The sequence below is a fragment of the Falco naumanni genome, chromosome 1 (assembly GCF_017639655.2).
Source record: "Falco naumanni isolate bFalNau1 chromosome 1, bFalNau1.pat, whole genome shotgun sequence".
NCBI classification, from domain to species: Eukaryota; Metazoa; Chordata; class Aves; order Falconiformes; family Falconidae; genus Falco; species Falco naumanni.
The window spans coordinates 42359007-42379996 of NC_054054.1; the positions used below are offsets into that span (position 1 = coordinate 42359007).

Genomic DNA, 20990 nt, shown 5'->3' on the forward strand with positions numbered 1-20990 from the left:
ATCCTGTGATGCTTCAGGGGTCAGCTCTGTGGTTGGTGCATAATGTATTAATTACCAGGTGAACAGACAGAAGCAAAATTTGCCAAAAGAAAAATGCTGGTTTGGCTAGTGGGAGTAAGGGAGTTTCCTTATCAGAAAGATAAGGAAAATAATTTTATTACATTTCTCTAGGTAAATGGAACTATTTAAACTGTATTATCTTCGCTGAATGGAAAGCTCTGAGCTAATTCATTCTCTCAGAAAAAATATGGCATCATTGTGGGCAGCTGGGCAAAGATACTTTTTCCATGCACAACAGCCCTCACATCTAACCTGTTAGCCTGTACTTAAGGAGGGTATTCCTAAATGTCCCAAATAGTTGCTTTATCTTTTATCTCCATAACCTAAAGATCTTCCAGAAATGGAAGAAGGTCAAGATAAGGATGACAAAGTTAAAGAAATGTGGGTATTTGGAGGCAAATTAACTCTTCTGGAATGTTTAAAAATACTAGGATTATCTATTTCGGATGTGCCAGACACTTTAAATAATGAATAGTAGAATAGAAGGGCCCATTTTAATAAACCATTATTGCTGAGTTGGTGTTAAAATCTTTTTCTTAAAAACATCTTGTGTTGTTAAAAGCCATTTTTAAAGTAAGGAGTTTGGTTGTGGAGGTAGAAAAGAACTTATACCAAGTCTAGAAAATATTGGTAGAAAAATGCAGTGAATATTGACTAGCTCCAACAGAATGTTTTGTGAATTTCAATGTGAATTGTACAATAATCTTTTAAAATAAAAACATTGGCATTCCTTGCATCCCCTTGCCTACACACACCTACGTACAGATACACACAAACTTATAACTAAAGCAAGAAAGGGTGTTTTGCTTGTGTTATATAAGTAATTTTGTGTCCAACAGCATGCAACAATTTCTTGAGGGCATTTTTTTAAGAGGTGCAGCTAGCTTTTATTTGAAATATTAACCTGAAGGACGTTCCATTTAGTAGTAATAATATTTGAGGGTGCTCACTGTGTGTAGTCTTTATTTGTGCAAGTAGGCCAGAGAACAAGTGAGACTTCTGAAACTGGTGAGGTACATATATCCCTGCAGCCATAATTTTTTATCATTTGTACGCTTTGTGATGTAACCTTTCATTACATGGTTGCCTACTATGCTGGCCAGGAGGCACCTCACTGCAGACACCACTTACCTTGGTTCTTCCCTGACATATTATCTTTCTGCAAATGACAATTCCATCAGGAAAAAAGTTTGGAGGTGGTTTTTTGTTATGTGTGTCCATATCTCACAATACTTGATAACGTAACTCCAGACATCCCATTAATTTCTACAACGTACAGCTCACCTGCACTGCATGTGAGCAAGTCTGACATTTCCTGAAAGTGTTGCATTACCATGTCTATACCGCATGGTTGCATATACCTGCAGATAAAGTAGGAGCCTCCTCTGAAGTGCCAGAGGACTTAACACATACAGGCCAAAGGGTCAGGGCTTGGCCATAAATTCAAGGCACCTTGAGAACTGATTTTACGGTCCATGGCTAAATCAGTGATGCAGTATTGGCAGTGAAGGCTGATTCTTCCTGAAAGTTGTGTGTTTACTGCAAAATCCTGTAAGGCATACGTATTCATTCTTTTACATCTATCCTTTAACCTTTTCTTTGGGGAAAAGTGAATCAGTAAATAGCAAGAAAAGATGGCCTTGTGCTTTGGACAGTGATGTTTCATCCTTTTCTGTTCCATAGCACTTAAACCAGCACGCTACAAATTTTGCCCTAATTCTTCTCTTTCTTGAGTGACCAGTGTAAGACACATAGGGTTTGATATCCAGAACTGATGAGGATTCACATTTTTACTGATAACTATTTACTTGTAACAGAAGTCTGTGACTTCTTCTCTAAGCACATAATGTAAACACTCTGAAAACCCAATCCAGTGATGTAAAACGCAGACATAATTATATATGGATGTTTCTTCACCCATGACAACCAAAATATTATTACTATATGTATGTCTACACGCAGTATGTCTATGCACATGTGCTACAAAGATACATAATTGGGAGCATACATCAGTCCAAGCAATAAAATATTTAAATAAAGTCTTCCTGGAAAACCAGTTGGTCTAATACTGTCATATTAGGCAATGAAGGGCAATGGGGCTGGGGCACCAGTCTGATGGGGTGGCTGGGGGCACTGGGGTGGTCAGCCTGGAGAGAAGGGGGCTGGGGGGGAACTGATGGCTCTGCAATGGCCTGGCAGGAGGCTGTGGCCAGGGGTGGGGGGGGAGGGGTTGGTCTCTTCTCCCAAGGAACAAGTGACAGGACGAGAGGAAACAGCCTAATGTTGTGCCAGGAGTGGTTCAGATTAGGTATGAGGAAAAATTTCTTCCCCAAAAGGGTTGTCAAGCTCCGGAACAGGCTGCCCAGGCACAGGGTAGAGTCACCATCCCTGGGGGTGTTTAGAAGACATGCAGCTGTGGTGCTTAGGGACATGGCTTAGTGGTGGTCTTGGCAGTGCTGGGTTAACATTGGAAGTGATGATCAGAAAGGTCTTTTGTAACTTAAACAATTCTATGAGTCTGTGATTCTGTGATATATTGTATAGTATTTCCGTATATCTTTATAAAGCTTTTTCTTTTAAATTAGTAATATAATAATCATGACTGAAATGTTGTAAACTATGATACGATATGAGACTAGGCTTAAAAAACTTTTAATGAAATATTTAGAATCTTCTGATAAGGAATGTACAGTTTTTCTAAAAGCAGACTTTGACAAACACTTCAGGCTAAATAAGATGTCATGTTTGATGTCTTATTCTTCCTTCAAACTGAAATGAGAAATATGCCATCTTTGACAGGGTACGTCAGATACCACATAGGTATCATTCTTTGAATACCTGTTTAAAATACCTAAACATCCTAGTACACTGTGTTCTTTTGTCAATTAGTTAAATTAATGGGTTAATAAAAAACATTTAAAAATTTCAGAGTTCTGGATAAATTTTTTTCTAGGTTTTTTTAATCTATAGCTTTGTGATTTTCTTGTACTAAATCCTCTTAAATCTGGGATAATGGCAGAGATTTTTTCCTAACAAAGCATCACTGTTTTTTTAATGTACTGGGTTATTCATGGATTTTTTTTCTTTATTATTCTTCCCTGATAACCCTTTATCTTACAATACCACCGATCATTCTGGATAATCTTGTTGATTTATGTGACATAACCAACTATGATGTTTAGGAGAAGCACAGATTCTCTGTGTGAGGTTTTCAGGGATCCTTCTTTGAACTTCTAGCAGTGTACTTCTCCAGAACTTTAGACTGCTGTATCATTCTTGAATAACCTTATCCAAACCAGACCAGATTTTTACAGCTACTGAAGGGCTATTTGGCCACATCTAAAATTACGTGTCTAGCCTCTGTGAACATGGCATAGGGAAAATCAAATTTCCAGACAATTACAAATGCTTAAATGAATGCAAAGCTACCAAGAGCTAGTCATAGGGTGAAGCTGAATACACCTGAGTGAGATCAGTGACTTCTCTGGAGCTCAAACACCTGTTTAGTTTGAGGACAGTCTGACTCCAGAGAACAATTTCTGGTCTTTTATAAGGGTGATTCCCTCAGATCCAAACCCCTGGATATTAGAGATTTGAGTAGGTGCTTGTCTTCTTAAAATGAAACTTTAAGAAGTAGCTCTGCTGATGCTGTTCAAAACGAGTCTTCTGGCTAGAAAAATGCCCCAAAGGTGAGACCTTTGGGAACCCTTCAGTTCCAGTGAGATTTGGATGGAAAGTAGCCTCTTCTTGCTCAGCCAGTACCCTCCTGGACATTGTTCTGATTTAGAGCCAAAACTGTTCTAGGATTTGGCACAGGAATGGGACTGATTTATGCCTAAACTGGGTTGTCTGAAGCAGACATCTGGTCTAAGCCAGTCATCTGTCCTCCCTCTATTCAATGGGCAGAGGAATATCAGAATTTGATCCAGCTGAATTTCAACTCCTTTCTTAAAGTAGGTTTGATTCATTGAGTCATGGAAACATCTATTGTTCCCTATTTGGTATTAGAAAACATAGATTTTAAAATTTTAGATCTATGGAGTAGGATGAAATCAGGCTAAGTTTCCTAACTCCTACTGATATCATCAGGAATTAGAAACCCAGGCACCTGAAGGGACCTTGACCATTATTGCTTTTTTTGTGTCTTAATTATCTCTTTCTAGATTACTGTATATTCACATCTACTTATGACTGTGAGGAATTCAAGTTCCTAAATAATGAGGCCATGAAAGTGCATTAAATTAGCTAGGCATTCATATTAACGAAACTTAATACTCTAATGCTATGAACAATAACATCCAAACGTTTTTAATTTTTATAATAATAATTTTATTATATAATCTAACCTTTCCCTATCAGTGATCTTACTGTTCCCATATCACTAAATAAAATTTGCAGCTATGTTTTGAAATGCAAATGTTGCAGTACAAACTGATTGCCATAGGAGAAAAAGTCAACAGAGAATATATTTTTAGGAATGGAGTATTACTTGATAATTTTAATATGTAAGTGATGGGGAGGCGAAAAACAAGTAAAGTTTTAGAGAAAATGTTTTCTGTGTGGAGTAGGGTGGTTCACAAGAAAATATAGGTTATATCAAGGCATTAGTTCACCCATGGTGATGCGCTAGTTTTCTATTATGCTGATAGTAAAAAGAAAAAAAAATTAAAAATTAATAAATAAAATGGAAGTAATTTTAATTTTGTTGTTACCCATTTTTTTCTCCAGCAGCCATTCAACCTAGATTTTGTCAGCTGTGATTTTACTTTCAATGCCATTGAAAACTCACTTAAAGAAAGGCTTTAAAATCTTTATTTGTTAGAATGACAAAGTCAGTAAATTAGAAGCGTTGCTATTAACTTGGGACCTGATTCCGTAAACATTTATGCAGGTGCCTAATTAATTCATGTAGTTAGACTGAGAGATCTTAATGGATCATATTTTTCAGTCCAAGTGTCTGCATAACTTTTAAAGACTACAGCTTAAACTAAGAAACCAGTATTTAATTTTTCTCCCAAAGTATTGATTTGCTTCTGAATCTGAAATTCATAGCCAGTCTGTCTGTACATAGTAGTTGAATCATCCTCTGATGCATTTACAAATTTCAAGTCCAGGTACAGATTTTATGACTTCACCTGAATTTTGTTTGTAGCTCTTTCACTGTTGGTATATTAATATCCTTCTTAAATGACAGATAAGAAAGACTGGTAGTTTTGTGGATGTAACTGAGTTAGATATTTATCCATACATGACTGTCACGGAGCTCCTCATGTGTGGACCAATAACGTTAACTGAAGAAGAATACAATTCTTAACACAATTTCCAAAAACTTTACTACATTAAATGGCAACATATGCTTGGAGAAGCTGTAAGTAATAGCATCTTTTTAGTTTAAGATAGTTTTCCTTGCTTGTTTAATCAAAAATGAGCACTGATGTAAAAATGCAATTGGCAAGCAAGCAATTTATAATATAGCTTAAAAGCTATTTCCATTTCAGAACAGCAAATAATGTTCATGTCTAATAATGTAAATCTAGAACTAAATTATAGACAGGTCTGTAAGGTTAAAATAGTTGAAAGAAGCTTTCACATCCAAAGGGCAGTCACTGTGCTAATACATGTGATAAAGAATGAGTATCTCATGTTTAACAGAACAAATAAAATATAACTTTCTATCTCCTCCGCATGGCCTGATGCTTATGAATCTACTCCTGCTGCTTCTTGATTAAATGAATGGAGTCATGACTGTTGGCATCTTTCCAGTGGCATAGTAAGAAAAATGATCTGTGGGGCTTCAGTCCAGAACATTATTGGTGTAAGGCTTCATTGGCTGAGTTGAAGGACTTTAAAATTTGGGTAGAAAGGGGAAAAAATCCCATACAGAGAGAATATGGAAAAATATGGGGGGTCCTGTCATACTTTGGCAATTGAGCTCCACTTTGGCTTCTCCCTATTTGTTTCTCTTGTACATCCATTTCAAGCAAAGTAAGTCCAATAGCATGGTATTACTAAAGTATTATATGCATTTAAAACATCTCTCTAAAATTAAATATTTATTTCCGGTGAGGAATGTTTCTCATTGTAGCACGTTTTGCTGGATCTGGTGCTGAACAAAGATCATATAGTTGCCTTTTAAATACTTTAACAACAAATTCGTAGACTCAGAATTGTTTATGTTGCAAAAGGCCTTTCTGATCATCACTTCCAATGTTAACCCAGCACTGCCAAGACCACCACTAAGCCATGTCCCTAAGCACCACAGCTGCATGTCTTCTAAACACCCCCAGGGATGGTGACTCTACCCTGTGCCTGGGCAGCCTGTTCCGGTGCTTGACAACCTTTTTGGGGAAGAAATTTTTCCTCATACCCAATCTGAACCTCCCCTGGCACAACATGAGGCTGTTTCCTCTCATCTTGTCGCTTGTTCCTTGGGAGAAGAGACCAACACCACCCCCACCCCACCCCCCTGGCCACAGCCTCCTGCCAGGCCATTGCAGAGCCATCAGTTCTCCCCCAGCCCCCTTCTCTACAGGCTAAACCCCCACAACTCCCCCAGCCACTCCCCTTTAGGCTGGTACTCCAGCCTCTTCCCCGCCTTCATTTTTCTTCTCATTTCTCTTCTTTGGAAATGCTCCAGCACCTCAGTGTCTTTATTGTAGTGAGGGCCCACAAACTGAAGACAGTATTCCATCTGTGGCCTCACCAGTGCTGACTACAGGGTTATTATAACTGCCCCATCCCTGCTGGCCACACCGTTTCGGACACCAGCTGGGACACTGCTGGCCTCCTGGGCCACCTGGGCACGCTGGGGGCTCATGCCCAGCCGCTGCCACCCAGCCCCCCCGGGCCCTGTCCCGCCGGGCAGTTCCCAGCCCCCTGCCCCCAGCCCGCAGCTGCCGGGGGCTGGTGTGACCCAGGGGCAGGGCCCGGCACTCAGCCCTGGGGACCCCCACCCCACCGGCCCCGGCCCCTCGGCCCGGCCTGCCCAGAATCCCCTGCAGAACCTCCTGCCCTCAAGCTTTGGCCCTTCTAATGTTCTCCCTGCATAACCTCAGGACACCCTTGCAGTCCCCCTGAGTGTCCTGCCCCTCCTTCCAAAGGCCATAAACTCTTTTTTCCGGAGTCCCAGCCAAGCTCTCTGCTCAGCCTGGCTGGTCTCCCGCACCAGCTCCCCAGCCAGCACACACCTGCTTGGATCGCCCGGCCTGCCCGGAGCACTCAGCCCCTGGGCTGCTGCCCCCGGGGCTCTGTCAGCCCGGCTCCTCCACAGGCCCAGCTCTGCCCCCTGCTAGCCCCAGGCAGGTCTGCTGGCCCCTGCCTCGCTTCTCTGGGAATGGGAAACTCTTATTGCTCCATGATAGCTGTGCCCCAGGTGGCCTCCAGCCACCACATCACCCTTCTCGGCTCAGGAGCAGCCGGTCCCGCGGGCGCCTTCCCTCGCCGGCTCCCTCACCGGCCGGGCCAGGGAGGTCTCTTCCACACGCTCCGGGAACCTCCTGGGCTGGTCCCTCCCTGCCGGGCTGTACTTCCAGCGGGCAGCTGCTAAGCTGAAGGCCCCCACCAGAACAAGGGCTGCCATTGTGAGACTTCTCCCAGCTGCTTATAGAACATGTCACCTGCCTCTTCGTCCCGGCTGGGTGGTCTGTAACAGACTCCCACCAGGTATCTGCCTTGTTGGCCTTTCCCTGATTCCTACCCTCAACCCTATCATCACCATCGTTCAACCCTAGACAACCAAAACACTCCCCAATCTACAGGGCTACTCAACACATCTCCTTCCTTGCCCGTCCCTCTGAGGTGTTCATAGCCACCCCTTGCAGCACTCCTGTCATGTGAGTCATCCCACCATGTTTCCATGATGGCAGCTAAGCCTTAGTTTTCCTGCTGCATTTCCATGATACCAGGGGGAGTTCTGATTTAGCAAGTAAATAATCTTTAAAACGTTTCACTTCTGTATCTCCCTTGCGGATCTCTGGGCCTAAGACTACAAACTCAGGCGGGTCTGCTTGTGACCAGACTAGTGTAACAAATACAGCATGCATTGCTGCCTGCTTTTCTATGTGCTTTCATATTCATAGATCAGGTAAAAATAATTGGAAAACGATTCTTGTAGTCCAAATTACATGCTTAGATGTTAAATGTAAACGTGTTCACCAATTTATATATATTCATATACAGATATTTATTATTTATATTGTTATAGATATTGGAGATAAATGAGTTGTAATAATCAACTAAAATAATCATGTTTATCTTCTTTTTTTGGGGAAAAAAATCTGAGCAGTAACCTCTATCAGGTTATGAGTAATTTCCTTGAGGAGCTGGTGGAAGTTCTTTGATTTGAGTATTTGAAACATGATTCAGAAATAGCTTCTAGATAAAGATTATAGAAGCATTTATGTTATTTGGACTACATTGTGTTGTTGAAACATAGAAATACATAGAAATGTCTGGATACAACCACAAAATATGGTGGTGATGGTGTTTAAACTTTTTTTTTATATCTTGTGCACATGCTACAAAAATCTTGGTCAGCTACTTAATAAATACTTGAACTAGGGTCTCACTGTGCAGCTTCACTGTATAGTCTCTCAAGTCTTTTTCTATATATTTTAATAATACTAGATTGACTTCCCATTTTTTACAATAGCATCTCTTTGTTAGACACACTGCAAGAATCCACTTGACATATCTTTCTGGTTTGACAACATGACACAGGTAATTATTCCTTGAGATGCTTTTTCTCATGAGTTCCATGTCCACCTTATAGTAACTTAATTCACATTTTCCTTGGGTTTCTTCTAAGAATGTCATGTGTGGCCATGTCAAAATTCTTACCAAAGTCAAGCTGTATCATATCTGCTGCTTTCTCCAGCTCACTAGTTGGCTTCCCTGTCAAAGCAAAAAAATTGTAATAGCTTGATGCAACTTATTTTGACAAATCTATTGCCTGTCCAACATCTGCTCATTATTTACAAGATAATTAAGCATTAATTGCTTTACATCACATTTCATTTTTTTTCTGGGTACTGAAATTAGACTGAATGTCCTATAATTCTTCCTTATTTTCTTCTCTACCTTTATATAAATAAATATGTGCTTTTTCTTCTTTTTCTAAATCTTTGGAACTTTCATTGTTATTCTTTCTCTTGAGTTCTCAAAGATGGCTCAAAAATTGCTCTGATTATTTCCTTAAGAATTGCAGGGTACATTTTACTGTCTTTTCTTAACTTGAAGACATATTTAATACACACATTTCCTTATGTTTATGTAGATGTTCTCCAAACTGCCCTTTCCTATTTCAGGTCTGTTGCACTTACTATTAATTATATTAAATACCTGACCACCTCTGCTAGTTAGGAAATTCTAGATAGAAATTTAAAGAGCCTAAATATTAAGGTTCTTTCCCTCTTTTTTTATTGTCATTTTTGCACCTCTAGCTTTACTTTTTTAAACCCCATGACTCTAAATAATCTTTCTTTTATTCTTTATGTTTACTTGTTTTCGTTATATTTTTAATGTTTGCTTTTTGTTTTTCAGGCTAAAGACTTCTTTATGCAATCATATTAGTCTCCTACTACACTTTCAAGTGTTCCACTAATTAAGCTAATTTGATATATGCATTTATTAATACTCTTTCCAAAACTTCCAGCTCTCTTGAACTCCTTTTCTAATTAAAATGTTTCCCCTCTGCCTAGCAATGTTTTGTTAATGTTTACTTTTTTAAAGTCTATTGTTGCTGTCACATTTTCCTGTTTTCTCCAATATATCCCCAGTACTTCTTGCACTTATTAAACATTATCTGCAATAAAGGTACAACTTATGTTCATCTGTGTACATGAACAAAAAGATATATATGTGTGTGTATATATGCCTAGGCAGAATAAACAAGTTTTGAGTAGTTATATCCCTTTAAAGGGTTCCTATTTAACATCAAATCAGTAATGCCAGAAACAGAAAGGTTAAGCTTTTAGTTACTGCCACTTTTTCTTCAAAATGTAAACTACTCTTTAATGTGTCTTTTTGTGTTTTTACTTTAAATCAGATAGTAAGATGCATACAACCATAGTTTTCATTATGAATAAAATATATTTAAGGACATTCAGTCAAGAAGAAAATGTGGTTTCCTACCACAGGGAAGTTTACTTCCTAGGAAAGATTGTCACTGCTGTTGATGAAAATGACACTGGAAATTCCCCCTTGTATTCATCAGTCTGAATGAGGCTACCAAAAAGTGTATTAAAAACAGGGTCTAAGGAAAAGATGGTAAAGAAATACAATATTATAACAAAAAGCATCTGTCTGACTTAGGAACCCTCATTTCCTGTTTTGCAATTATGGTGCCAAAATAATAAAGCCAAGAGTACATGATTTGGATACAGAGATACTAAAAGGCATCACATAATAAAAAATACGTGAATATAATGAAAAAATTGCTTCATGTAAATTTTAAGCTTGACCCAAATTCCTTAAATTTAGAAGAATTAATCCCAATGCAATTTTGTATCCAGGTTTCTGATGAAGCATTGATTCTGTTTGTCCTGTAGTACATGAGAGTCCAGTTCTCCAGTATTAATGTTAAAATACTGAGTAGGAGTAACTAAGTACAGAAGTATAGGTGCATTATAATTAGTGGGACCTGATGTTCCTCTTCCTGCTTGCAGGATTTGTGTTTAAGTTATTAGAGGACTGGTTTGGGGAATATTCATCTTTCTGCATATGTGACATGGAGATAGTTATTATACCTTCAAAGGAATCCTGTATAAAATTGGAAGAAAAGCCTGTTGTTACTTCAAGGAATGCCTTTAAACTATTTACATAAATAAATAATTGCTTTAAGATATGTATTTTAAAAGCTTATACTGCTGTTTATAATACCATTACCTAATATCTATGGCTATTTTTTGTGTTATATACATGATGATAGTGAAGAAACAGAATGTACATTTATGTGCCTTCACAAAAGTAATTTCCTAGGTTTTGCATTTTGTCCCTTGAACAATTATTATTATTATTATTCCATATGAACTAGACTGCAGTTAGTTATCTAAATTAGTAGGCATAATAGCTACATTTTGCTTTGATCATTTGGTATAAATATGTACTGTGTTCATTCCAAGTTGTAAAGGTTTTAAATGTACTTTATTCATAATTCAGATATCTTACAGTTTTTTAAAAGTTAGTAAATCACACTTTTTTATGGAAGTTTTTCATTCCGTATTGTGCAATTGGAGGAGAGAATATGAAGATTGTTATTTCATGCTGTCAGAAAATGTTCCAGAGCTCTGCATGTGCAGAGTCAGTACAAACCATGCCATGAGGCTTCCTGAGTCTTGAAATTGTAACAGTATGTACTGTGTCTACTGGAAAGTATTTATGCCCAAGGGCAGGGAAAAATGTTCACGAAAGAAGGTGTCTAATCTTAGTGCCTTTCATTTTGTTTAATCTAGTTATGCCACGTTTTGCTGAACAAGTTGAGGTTGCCATTGAAGCTTTGAGTGCAAATGTCCCACAGCCATTTGAAGAAAATGAGTTCATAGATGCCTCCCGCTTGGTTTATGATGGAGTTCGTGACATCAGGAAAGCTGTTCTGATGATAAGGGTATGTAAGGCACCTGGGAAATAAAAGTTGGGACTTACAGGAAAGTATTGCATTGGATGAGAGGAATATAAAAGCTTCTTGGAATCAACTTTGTTTCATAATAAGTCAGAAAAGCTTGACATTGAAACAAACATGAAACAAAAGTCTGTGCAGCAAAAGTGAATTTGTAACTAAAGGGATGAGGGTGTTTTAGGAGATGAACCATAATTAATTTGTTAATCACCTAGGAGAAGATTTGATCACAACTGCCAATAGATGCAAACTTCATTACTGTTCCCATACTAGTAGCATTAATTTGCTAAGATCTTCAAAGTTTGTGTAGATTTTTCTTGTGGTTTGGTGGTGTGGTTTTTTTTCCTTAATGTATGTGTGTTGCCTAGGATATGAGGTAAGTCTGGTTAATATCTAAATGAATAAATAAATAATCTTGCTGCTCCAGTGAGCCTCTGCAGGGATGGTTTTGAATGATTACTGAGGCAAAGAATGTGTCATTTCAGTGCTGAGTAACCAATTGATTCAATTTACTTAGGCATCTTTTAAAAAAACAAACAAACAAAAAACCCCACAGAACAACATAATTATCGTGAGAGATGTGTGTCTTGTTTTTTACTGTAGTCTAAAAATTAAAAACCCAAACAAACAGACCAAAAAAAGAGCCACCACCACCAAAATAACAAACCAAACCTGCTTTGGACATCTCTTCCGCAATTGAAATCCTTATTTAAAGCCCAAATTACCTTGAATCTGCCCCAGTGAAAGTCACGTACAAATAAAGCTACTGTGAAAATCACGGAGAAAACTTACAAAGCGAATAACAGTGCTAAAGCAGCAACTCAAACCTTTGAGCAAACAAGTAACATACACTTGTGGTTGTGAGTATATTATGACACTGATGTAAGGCTTTAGGCAGCTGCACCACTCCAAAATAGCCCCATTTTAGTCATCTGTCACTATGTATTAACATTTACAGGAAAAGCTTTTGATGGGCTTAATTTCATAACTGTGAAATATAAACTCCATTCCCATACCCAGTGCTAATCTCAGGTGGACTGATTTATAGTCATGGCTGATGACAAACAAGGATGGCAAACCTGTCCCGTTTTCTGGGTATGCAACACTGGGGTATTTGCAAGTCTTCTGGACTGGGATGCAAATAAAAGATCTGTAAAGTATTTCAGTTTTTCCTTTGATAGTCTAGTTCCTTAGTCTGTAGCAGTAGTTTCCAAACTTCTTGTAGGATAAGGACCACTTCTAAGCACATTTTAATCTTTTTTAGTCTCTCATGAGTCATTTTAAATTGCTTCATGAGACATAATGATCAGGTGGGTTCTGCTATAGACCCATGCTTTCCCACCATCCCTTATGCAGAGGTGTATCTTCCAGCACCCCCCTGTACATCAGAGCTGTCCCAGAGAGGTCATCATGAGGCTGTCCATACTGGGTGAGATGCTTCAGCTAAGCACAAAGCACAATTTTAAATTCTGGAGGCACATTCACTTATTTAATTTCTGTCTTATGTTACATTAACTACTAGCTTCGAAAGCTGATCAACATACAGGCTTCACAGTCTCCTGTTTACATCCTAGATTACTTTTGCAATTGTATCACTGCTACTTTCTGCTCCTTGTATGATATGAGTTAATGAGTTCTGCTTACCTAGATTAGGAAGATGTACTTTTACATTCAGATAATGAAGTTATTTATGGAGCTAAATGTAGTACTCCTTACCCAGACAGAGAACTAAAGCACATAAATGGATTCATTATCTTTGTGAGTTAACTGGGAAAATCCACATATATAAACTGACATAGACCGGAGCTGCTGAATCAGAACCTTTTCTGTAGAAAACAAAATTAGTTTCAGTTTCAGACACATCCAAACATCTTACATTGAAATGAAATATATAATTAAAGGGTGAAGTGTTAAGCTATAAAATACAGTCCTTAGAATATTTTTATCTAATAATCTACCAAATCTCATATATCCCTTTAATTTAGGCTGTAAAACTTCTTGCAGAATTATAAAACCAAAAAAACCTTGCAAACTTTTTAGAGCTTCTGCCACAATTATTTTCAGGCAGTAATTGTTCATGTGCATACCATGAAAGACTGAATTTGTCTGAGACGATTCCCTTATTCCATAGAGGAAATAAAGCCACTTTTTAAATTAATTTTTGTTGGTATTATTACCTTTAGTAAGCTGAAGGAAAGAGGGATAACTCTGCTCTTTTCCCTTGAAACATGGAGATTTTATTGTCCCTTTGAAAGAGAAAGGAGACTAATTTTTGCATTGAGGACTATTATTATGATCTATACAGAAGAAAAAATCTTTTTCACAGCTGAAGCGCTTGTATCAATAAATTTAGAAGTATAATTATAGAATGTAAAAATAAGATAGAAAATAATAACTTAGTGCCAACATATTTTTCTATTACTGTGTGAGGATCAAATTACAGTTTTTTTCATACCTACTTATGATATTCTCTCAGTTATTACACAAAAATTGTCTGTGCCATTAAGAAGAATCACATTTTTCTCATTCTTATGTATCTCCAGGCCTGGTCTTCTCTTTTCACACATGGCCTTTACTGTTAGCAACCTCACTGTTAGCTACATATACATTAGCCTTAGTGTTACATGTGGTTGGATCAGGAGTACACTTTTTGAGCCAATCTCCAGTTGTTCCCTCTTGCTGTGTTTTAGTTCATTTTACAGAGTAGTCTTAGAGCATATAAACTTGATTCTTTGGGATGATTCTGGAAGATGCATCCTAGGAGCATCTTAAATGCACATCTATTCTATTCTATTCTATCATTAAGGAACTTTCAGTCTGTGGGAAAAGCCTGTAGTGAGTCTGAGTAAAAATGAAGTGAGGGTAGTGCACGTCAAGTCCTTAGCCCCAACTGTTCAGATGTATGAATTCTCTTCTACTCTTCCATACTTGTCAGCGTAGACTTAGCCATGATCACCCATGGAGCAGCCACTGTGGAGACTTCCAGAGTGCTGCTACATCTCAGATCCTCTGGCAAACTAGACCTGGTGGAGAATCCAATCATCTTTTTAGCCAGCCTATCTCCAAAGGGTGTTATGGGGTCCGTTGTCTACATTGACTACCTGTTGCTTCTCAGGTTGAATTTAAAGTGTGAGATATTACTGTAAATCATTGAACAGCTGAAGACACGCTGTGAGAGAGGTTCTTTTACTTTGCTACTCCAAAGCTGTTTGCAGCACCTGAGTTACTCAGGCTGCAACTGCCCTTGTGCAAAAACAAATGTACAGAATAGCATGAAGCTGAATAGAAAAACATATTATAAAGGGTTTTTCTCTCCTTAGCTTTTAGAATTAGAGGGTATTTTCATGTTAAAAAATGGGGGATTATCTTTTCTTTCTTTCCTCTCAGTACAACGTTAGCTTCACTTGGTGTTTACAGTGCTGAAATTCTTATAATTGCATCTTACAATTTTTAAGTGCATACAGAACTATAGCATAGTGAGGTTTCTATCTTCATCATGTTTGAATTGGTGGAATATTAAACAAAGAGCATCTATAAATCTGCATATACATGCCATTTTATGACATGCATAATTCACACTTTTATACTGCAATTATATTGATGGAAGATACTTTGTTTACGGCAAAGTCTACAGTCTAGCAGCCAGAGAGATATTTAAAAAAATTACTGGAAGCTGAAAGTCGCCAAATTCTTATTAGAAATAAAGCATACATCTTAGAAGAAAAGTATATATTTACTGGGTGATTTAGCTCAGATTGTGAAAGATTCTTCTTCACTGGAAGAATTCATCTGAATTAGATGAATGAAGTGAAGAATATGCTTTATGTGTAGTAGAGATACTTTATGTGAAAATAGCCCTGGGAAGCCTTACAGCCTGTGCCACAGAACAGACAGACTAAAAATTGTGAAAATGTACCATTTTTCTACTAAAATCAGTGAGTTCATAAAATCAATTATTTTTGAAAATTACTTTAGCTCCTCCTGCCACTAGTGGTTGTCATAGTTTTATTTGGAAGCTGTCTCCAATCGCAAATCCATGTTTCCTATGTCTGTGTGATCATAGGTTCAGGTGCCTGCCAGACTGATTCAGTCCTTCTGTCTTCCAACTCAGATAAATTAAATTCCAGACTTTGTTGTCTTGGAAACTAGGTTTTAAATACCAAGGTCCTGTTAGTTGTGCACAAAAATTAGAGTTGTCATGGTATGTTTAGAAGGCCCTGCTAAGAGTAAAAATCTTTATGTCAAGATACTTCAATAGAATATTTCTTTTTTATATGGTTGTGTCTAAACAAACAGGAGACCCTATTACATATGGGCTGCATCTCCAAGAGATCAATCAGATAAAACAACACAACGATGCAAGAGTGAAAAGTATGCAACATATTTTAAATGGCAGCCTACAGATAACAGTTAACTACTGTTCATCTTAATGAAAAATGTAGCTATTTTTTGAAGAATATGAGGATGTTAAATTCACTACACTTGAAAACCTTGAGTAAGTGAATCTGAAAGTTAGTTTTTAATTAGATCTCACTGGTACAGAGAGGAAATACTGAGATTTCTTGTGCTTGTATATTATTAACAGTTGCATTAGCTTGTCCTTTTGGTTTACACTACATTTTCTCGAAGTTCAACATCTATACTTACTAATTTTCAATCTTCTAAAGATCACAAATTTTAACATTATGAAAGTCAGGCAGTAACAGCAATACATTTTTTCCTGAATGTTTCTTTATAAATAAATCCCTGAAACAGAATTTTCAGAATATTTTAGTTTTTTTAAGAGGCATCATCATGTCCTTACTGGTTACAGTGTTGAGATGTAATATTCTGAATATTGCACCTTTAATTTACTGCCATTTTGACTATAAAAGCCTAGCAAAGGGCTGCACGTTATCTTTTATAGCCTTATTTATTAAAGTGGAGATGGAAGTTACTAAGAGGAGTATACTTGGAGAGAGGGCAGGGGAGGGTACTGGTTTTATAATGATCAGTGCAACTAGATAGCTGAATGGACTTGGAGGATGGATAAGAGCCAAACGGTTTATGAAAAAGGGATTTAAACTCTCCACCCTGTTCCTCACAGTAAAGCCTAGGCAAATAAAAAGCTGAGCCCTATAATAGCAAATACCCTCTTCTGCTCAGGGTGTTGTGTGATTCTCTTAGTAGCTGGCTTGCTTATGGTAGATTTTAAAGTCGCATCCTTCCCTCAGGCAACTGAGGAGAGAGAATAAAGTGATTAAAGGCAATTGGAAAGCAAGACCATTGGACATTCTAATGATGGGTACCAATCTTTCTTTTTTTTTTTTTTTTTTTTTTTTTTTTTCCCCTGTGTCAGTGGAGAAAAGATAAATCCATTTTTTCACCTAAAATTCATCTCCTGTCGATCCTGTTAATATACACTATTTCTACGCATCTCTTCAGAGAGGCAGCCTGAGTTTCATTACCATACTGTCATACTTGGTTATTTCTTCCTCCAGTGCTAAGCATCAAAACACATATTTAATTCATACATTTTAAGCCAAATGAACATGGCTGTGTTTTACTCTCCCCATCATGTGTACTTCACCACGTAGCTAGCAAAGCAGCTGATTTTCCATTACAAACAGTGATGTGCACTTCATCTTGGAAACCAGGCTGTAATATAAATATCGCCAAAAGACTTCTCTACATTATGTTAGAGGGTTTGGACCAGTTCCTAGTGACTGAGCATCTTCAAGACAGAGCTGTAATGACAACTGGCAATGATTAGCACCTCTGCTAGCAAACTTGACATTGCCTCCAAGCATGAAATGCCAGCATGGATGATTTCTTCTGTAATGACTGGCCCTTTAGGTTAATGCTGAGGTGTATGTGTACCCAGTAGGGTAAGGATTTTTCTGCACAGTTACTGTGATCTTCTTCTATCAGCACTGTCACATATTGTACCTTCAGAAGTTAGTCATGGCTAGATTGTTGTACTAGATGCAATTCAAGCACAAAAGGCAATATAATCTTCCTTCTAAAGACTATTTCTGGGTTTGCACCATCTATATTCTATATAGTGCTAAATAGTGATTTAAAGTAAGCTGTCTCTCCATATATACATAAGGAAATATTTTTTGCTAGAAGGTGAAAAACCCAAGTAAACAGATCCATCAGTTATCTTTTTTTGTCCCTCTCACCAACATTTTAAACAACTTGAAGCCAGCATATACATAACTAGATTTAATCCATATGCCCAGGGACCCTCACACAATTCGTAGCACCAGCAATGGGGATAATGTCTTTTCAGTGTAGGGGATGAGGCAAATTCAAGAGCTGAAAAGAAGCATATGAACCAACAAGATAAAGCAGATTATAAACTTTACATTTGTTTAAAAACCAGTTGACATAATTTACATTTTCTTTCAAGGGGAAATCTCTTATTTGCTTTGATAACTTTTTCTTGCAGGATGTTAGTTACTTTTTCCTAGGTATTTACCTTCTCTTTTGAAGATTACGTGGAGATTCCAGTAATATAATAGCTTTAATATCCAATTATATATGAATGAACATAATTTTGAAACACTGCATTCCAGTTGTTAGTGTTTCCAGAGGATCTTTGTTCCAGGAACTGCATTCATCATGTTAACAGAGTTAAGAAAAGTTGCAGCAAGGTAATGATAAATGCCATTTGTAAAGAAAACTATAGTTGAAACAACTTAATTTTAAAGACAATTCAATTTCAGTTCTTGACTGCTTGGGCAGACAAGTTAATTTAAAAGCAAAGAGAAACAGCATTTCCTGGGCAGGTAGTCGATGAAATAAGAACTTACTGTACATGGGACTTTGTATCCTTTATAAGCTTGTCATCTCCTCTCTTTTGCTTTCTCTCTCTGTCTCTCTCTCTAGACCCCTGAAGAGCTAGAGGATGATTCAGACTTTGAGCAGGAAGATTATGACGTTCGCAGCCGAACAAGCGTTCAGACTGAAGACGACCAGCTTATTGCTGGCCAGAGTGCAAGGGTGAGTATAAAATCCACTTACTACGTTAAGTGTCTCTATAGCTACAAATAAAAAGCTATGCCTTGGAAAGCAAATGTAGTGATTTCAAATCTTCAGGGTCACTTAAGAAAGGACAGGAGTATTTTTAAAGCTTTTTCATGTCTCACCTATTTGAAAACCACTGACTTTATTGCATGATCTTCCTTAGGCTTATATGATGCTTTGTACCAGCTGTTTGCTCCAGCTAGTGCTGTAGGAGAAGGCCTTGCAGGTTTGGAATGTGCTGAAACTGTGGGAGTAGTTAGCTAACTAAAAAAAAAAATAAATTAAAAAAAAATCCATCAGGGCACCATGTGCTGTACCCAGAGAAATCTTACATTAGTCATGTTTCCCAGTGTGCAAACCTGTCAAGAAGATCTGTTTAAGCTACCGAGTCATCCCTGTAATTTAATTGTAATTGAAGACATTTGTTACTGAGTCAGTGTAATTTTACCAGAGTAATCACATCATGATAAACTTGAGCCATTGTGATTTGTGACCTCCACTTCTGCACGGGGATTGCAAATTAAGCTGATGAGTGCTTCAGGGGTCATAGGTGCTGGAGAAGTGAAGTTTGTTAACGCACAGGATTATGCCACCCTCTGATTATTTTTTGGGGTTTTTTTTTTTTTACTTTACCTTTGACTAAACAGGCTGCTCAGAGTATATATAAAAAAAGATAAATATAAATGTCAGATTAGAATCTGGGGGGCAAAGGACATCATGAAAATATATTTAACTGGAAAGAGAATGCAAAGGAAAAAAAAAAAAAAAAAAAAAAAAAAAAGCCTTTACACTTTCCAGCAGAGAACCAGTGGGGAACTGGGAATTACCTGATTGATATTCATGGCTGTTTTGCACAGGTCTGCAGTTTCTTCTAATAAGTGTTAAAAGTGAAGTAACACACTAAATTAGAAGTATCCTCCCCATATGCACTCAAAGACTGCAGCAAAAGCTGGTAACGGGAACAGTGGCTTCTTACCTTGGCTTCAGGAAGAGGAATTGTAGGGCCGAGAACTTGAAGACCAAAAGGCATTTTGATGCTTTGAAAGATCAGTTCAGAGGATCAGGAAAGAGGAGTTCTCAGCTGCCGTAGGAAGATCTACAGTATGTTAGGGCTTGACACAAACATTTTATATCCTGAAAAGAAACAGTAGAGTAATGGAAACCTAAATGAAGCTTACTTAGAGTTATCGGAGGAATGTGACACATAGATTCAGTGGAATGGGCAGAGGTTTCTTTTTGTCTTAAATTAATTTCCCTGAATCTTGAATACAGTTAGTAAATAAACCATACCATGTATCAGAAAAGGTGGGTTTCTACCACTAAATCCCAAGGGCAAAATAATTTTGTACTTGCATATAAAGGACATTTCATATGTATCACTATCACCTACATGAAGAGCAGATGGGTTGTAGGTTCTCATCCCATAGAGCTGGGTAACCAGGAACTGGCATTGAAAACCCTGCAGTCAGGCAAATTTCAGAACTATACCTTACACTGACAATGATGACAGAATGATGTTCTGGATGCAGTTGACTATCTTTTATCTTTATATATATATAAATAAATCTTTTTATATTTTAAAGAGCATAAAGTCCTGTTTGTTATATTCAAAGAATTGACAGCAAGTCTTAGCTATAAAAGTGTTGAGATACAATACAATTATTTCACAGTCGTCTTTTCTTTTCTTTTGGTTATGTCTAGGATTGAGTAGCATATTATCCTTTTTTGATCTGAAAACAAAGTAAAGACTGCAGTAATATTTTTACTAAGAATCTAGTTTACCTAGGGACTTACAAGTCTTAAATTCTATTACATTTATTGCTGTTATCACTTTTGCACTTAAAACCTTCTGCTTCGATCAGCTATACACGGTATAAACATAATATATTATAAAGACAGTCCTGTTCCATAATAACATAGAATGCAATATGTACAGGAAGCAACAAATTACAAAAACCTGAAATGAAAACATGCTAAGCAGAAGCCACCCTGTCCACAGTCTTGAGTGACTCATTGAAATGAGTCTGCTAAGCATAATAGTATCGTATTTGAACCTTTTCTATAGGAAAGCTGGATTTTTATTTGTCAAATGTAATGGATTAGTTTAATATGCTTACTTCATAAAGCTATTAGTGTTTCAGTAGAAATACTTGTATTGGTCTTCAATAGAAATAAAACGAATATATAAGCTGCATTTGCTATAGGATATAGCTTCTTTGAAAGCACATCAGCAGCTGGAATAGAAATGTTAAAACACTGCATACTGGTTTAAAGAGTGAGCAGCTAAAGCTGCCTACAGAAAGAA

General features: G+C 37.5%; 1 protein-coding gene and 1 long non-coding RNA gene across 3 annotated transcripts in view; one reads left to right on the forward strand and one right to left on the reverse strand.

Annotated features, from left to right (window-relative positions):
* Positions 1-18565, reverse strand: part of LOC121086876 — a 34238-nt gene extending 15673 nt beyond the window's left edge. The window contains exons 1-2 of the long non-coding RNA XR_005827461.1: positions 18472-18565; positions 8899-8952 (exon numbers count right to left, since the gene is read on the reverse strand). This is a non-coding gene — a long non-coding RNA (uncharacterized LOC121086876). The remainder of the gene's footprint in view (positions 1-8898; positions 8953-18471) is intronic.
* Positions 1-20990, forward strand: part of CTNNA2 (catenin alpha 2) — a 515720-nt gene that overhangs the window by 457192 nt on the left and 37538 nt on the right. For both annotated transcript variants that reach the window (XM_040591247.1, XM_040591257.1), the window contains exons 13-14: positions 11511-11662; positions 18548-18661. In XM_040591247.1, the coding sequence (XP_040447181.1) occupies positions 11511-11662; positions 18548-18661 (266 nt within the window). The remainder of the gene's footprint in view (positions 1-11510; positions 11663-18547; positions 18662-20990) is intronic.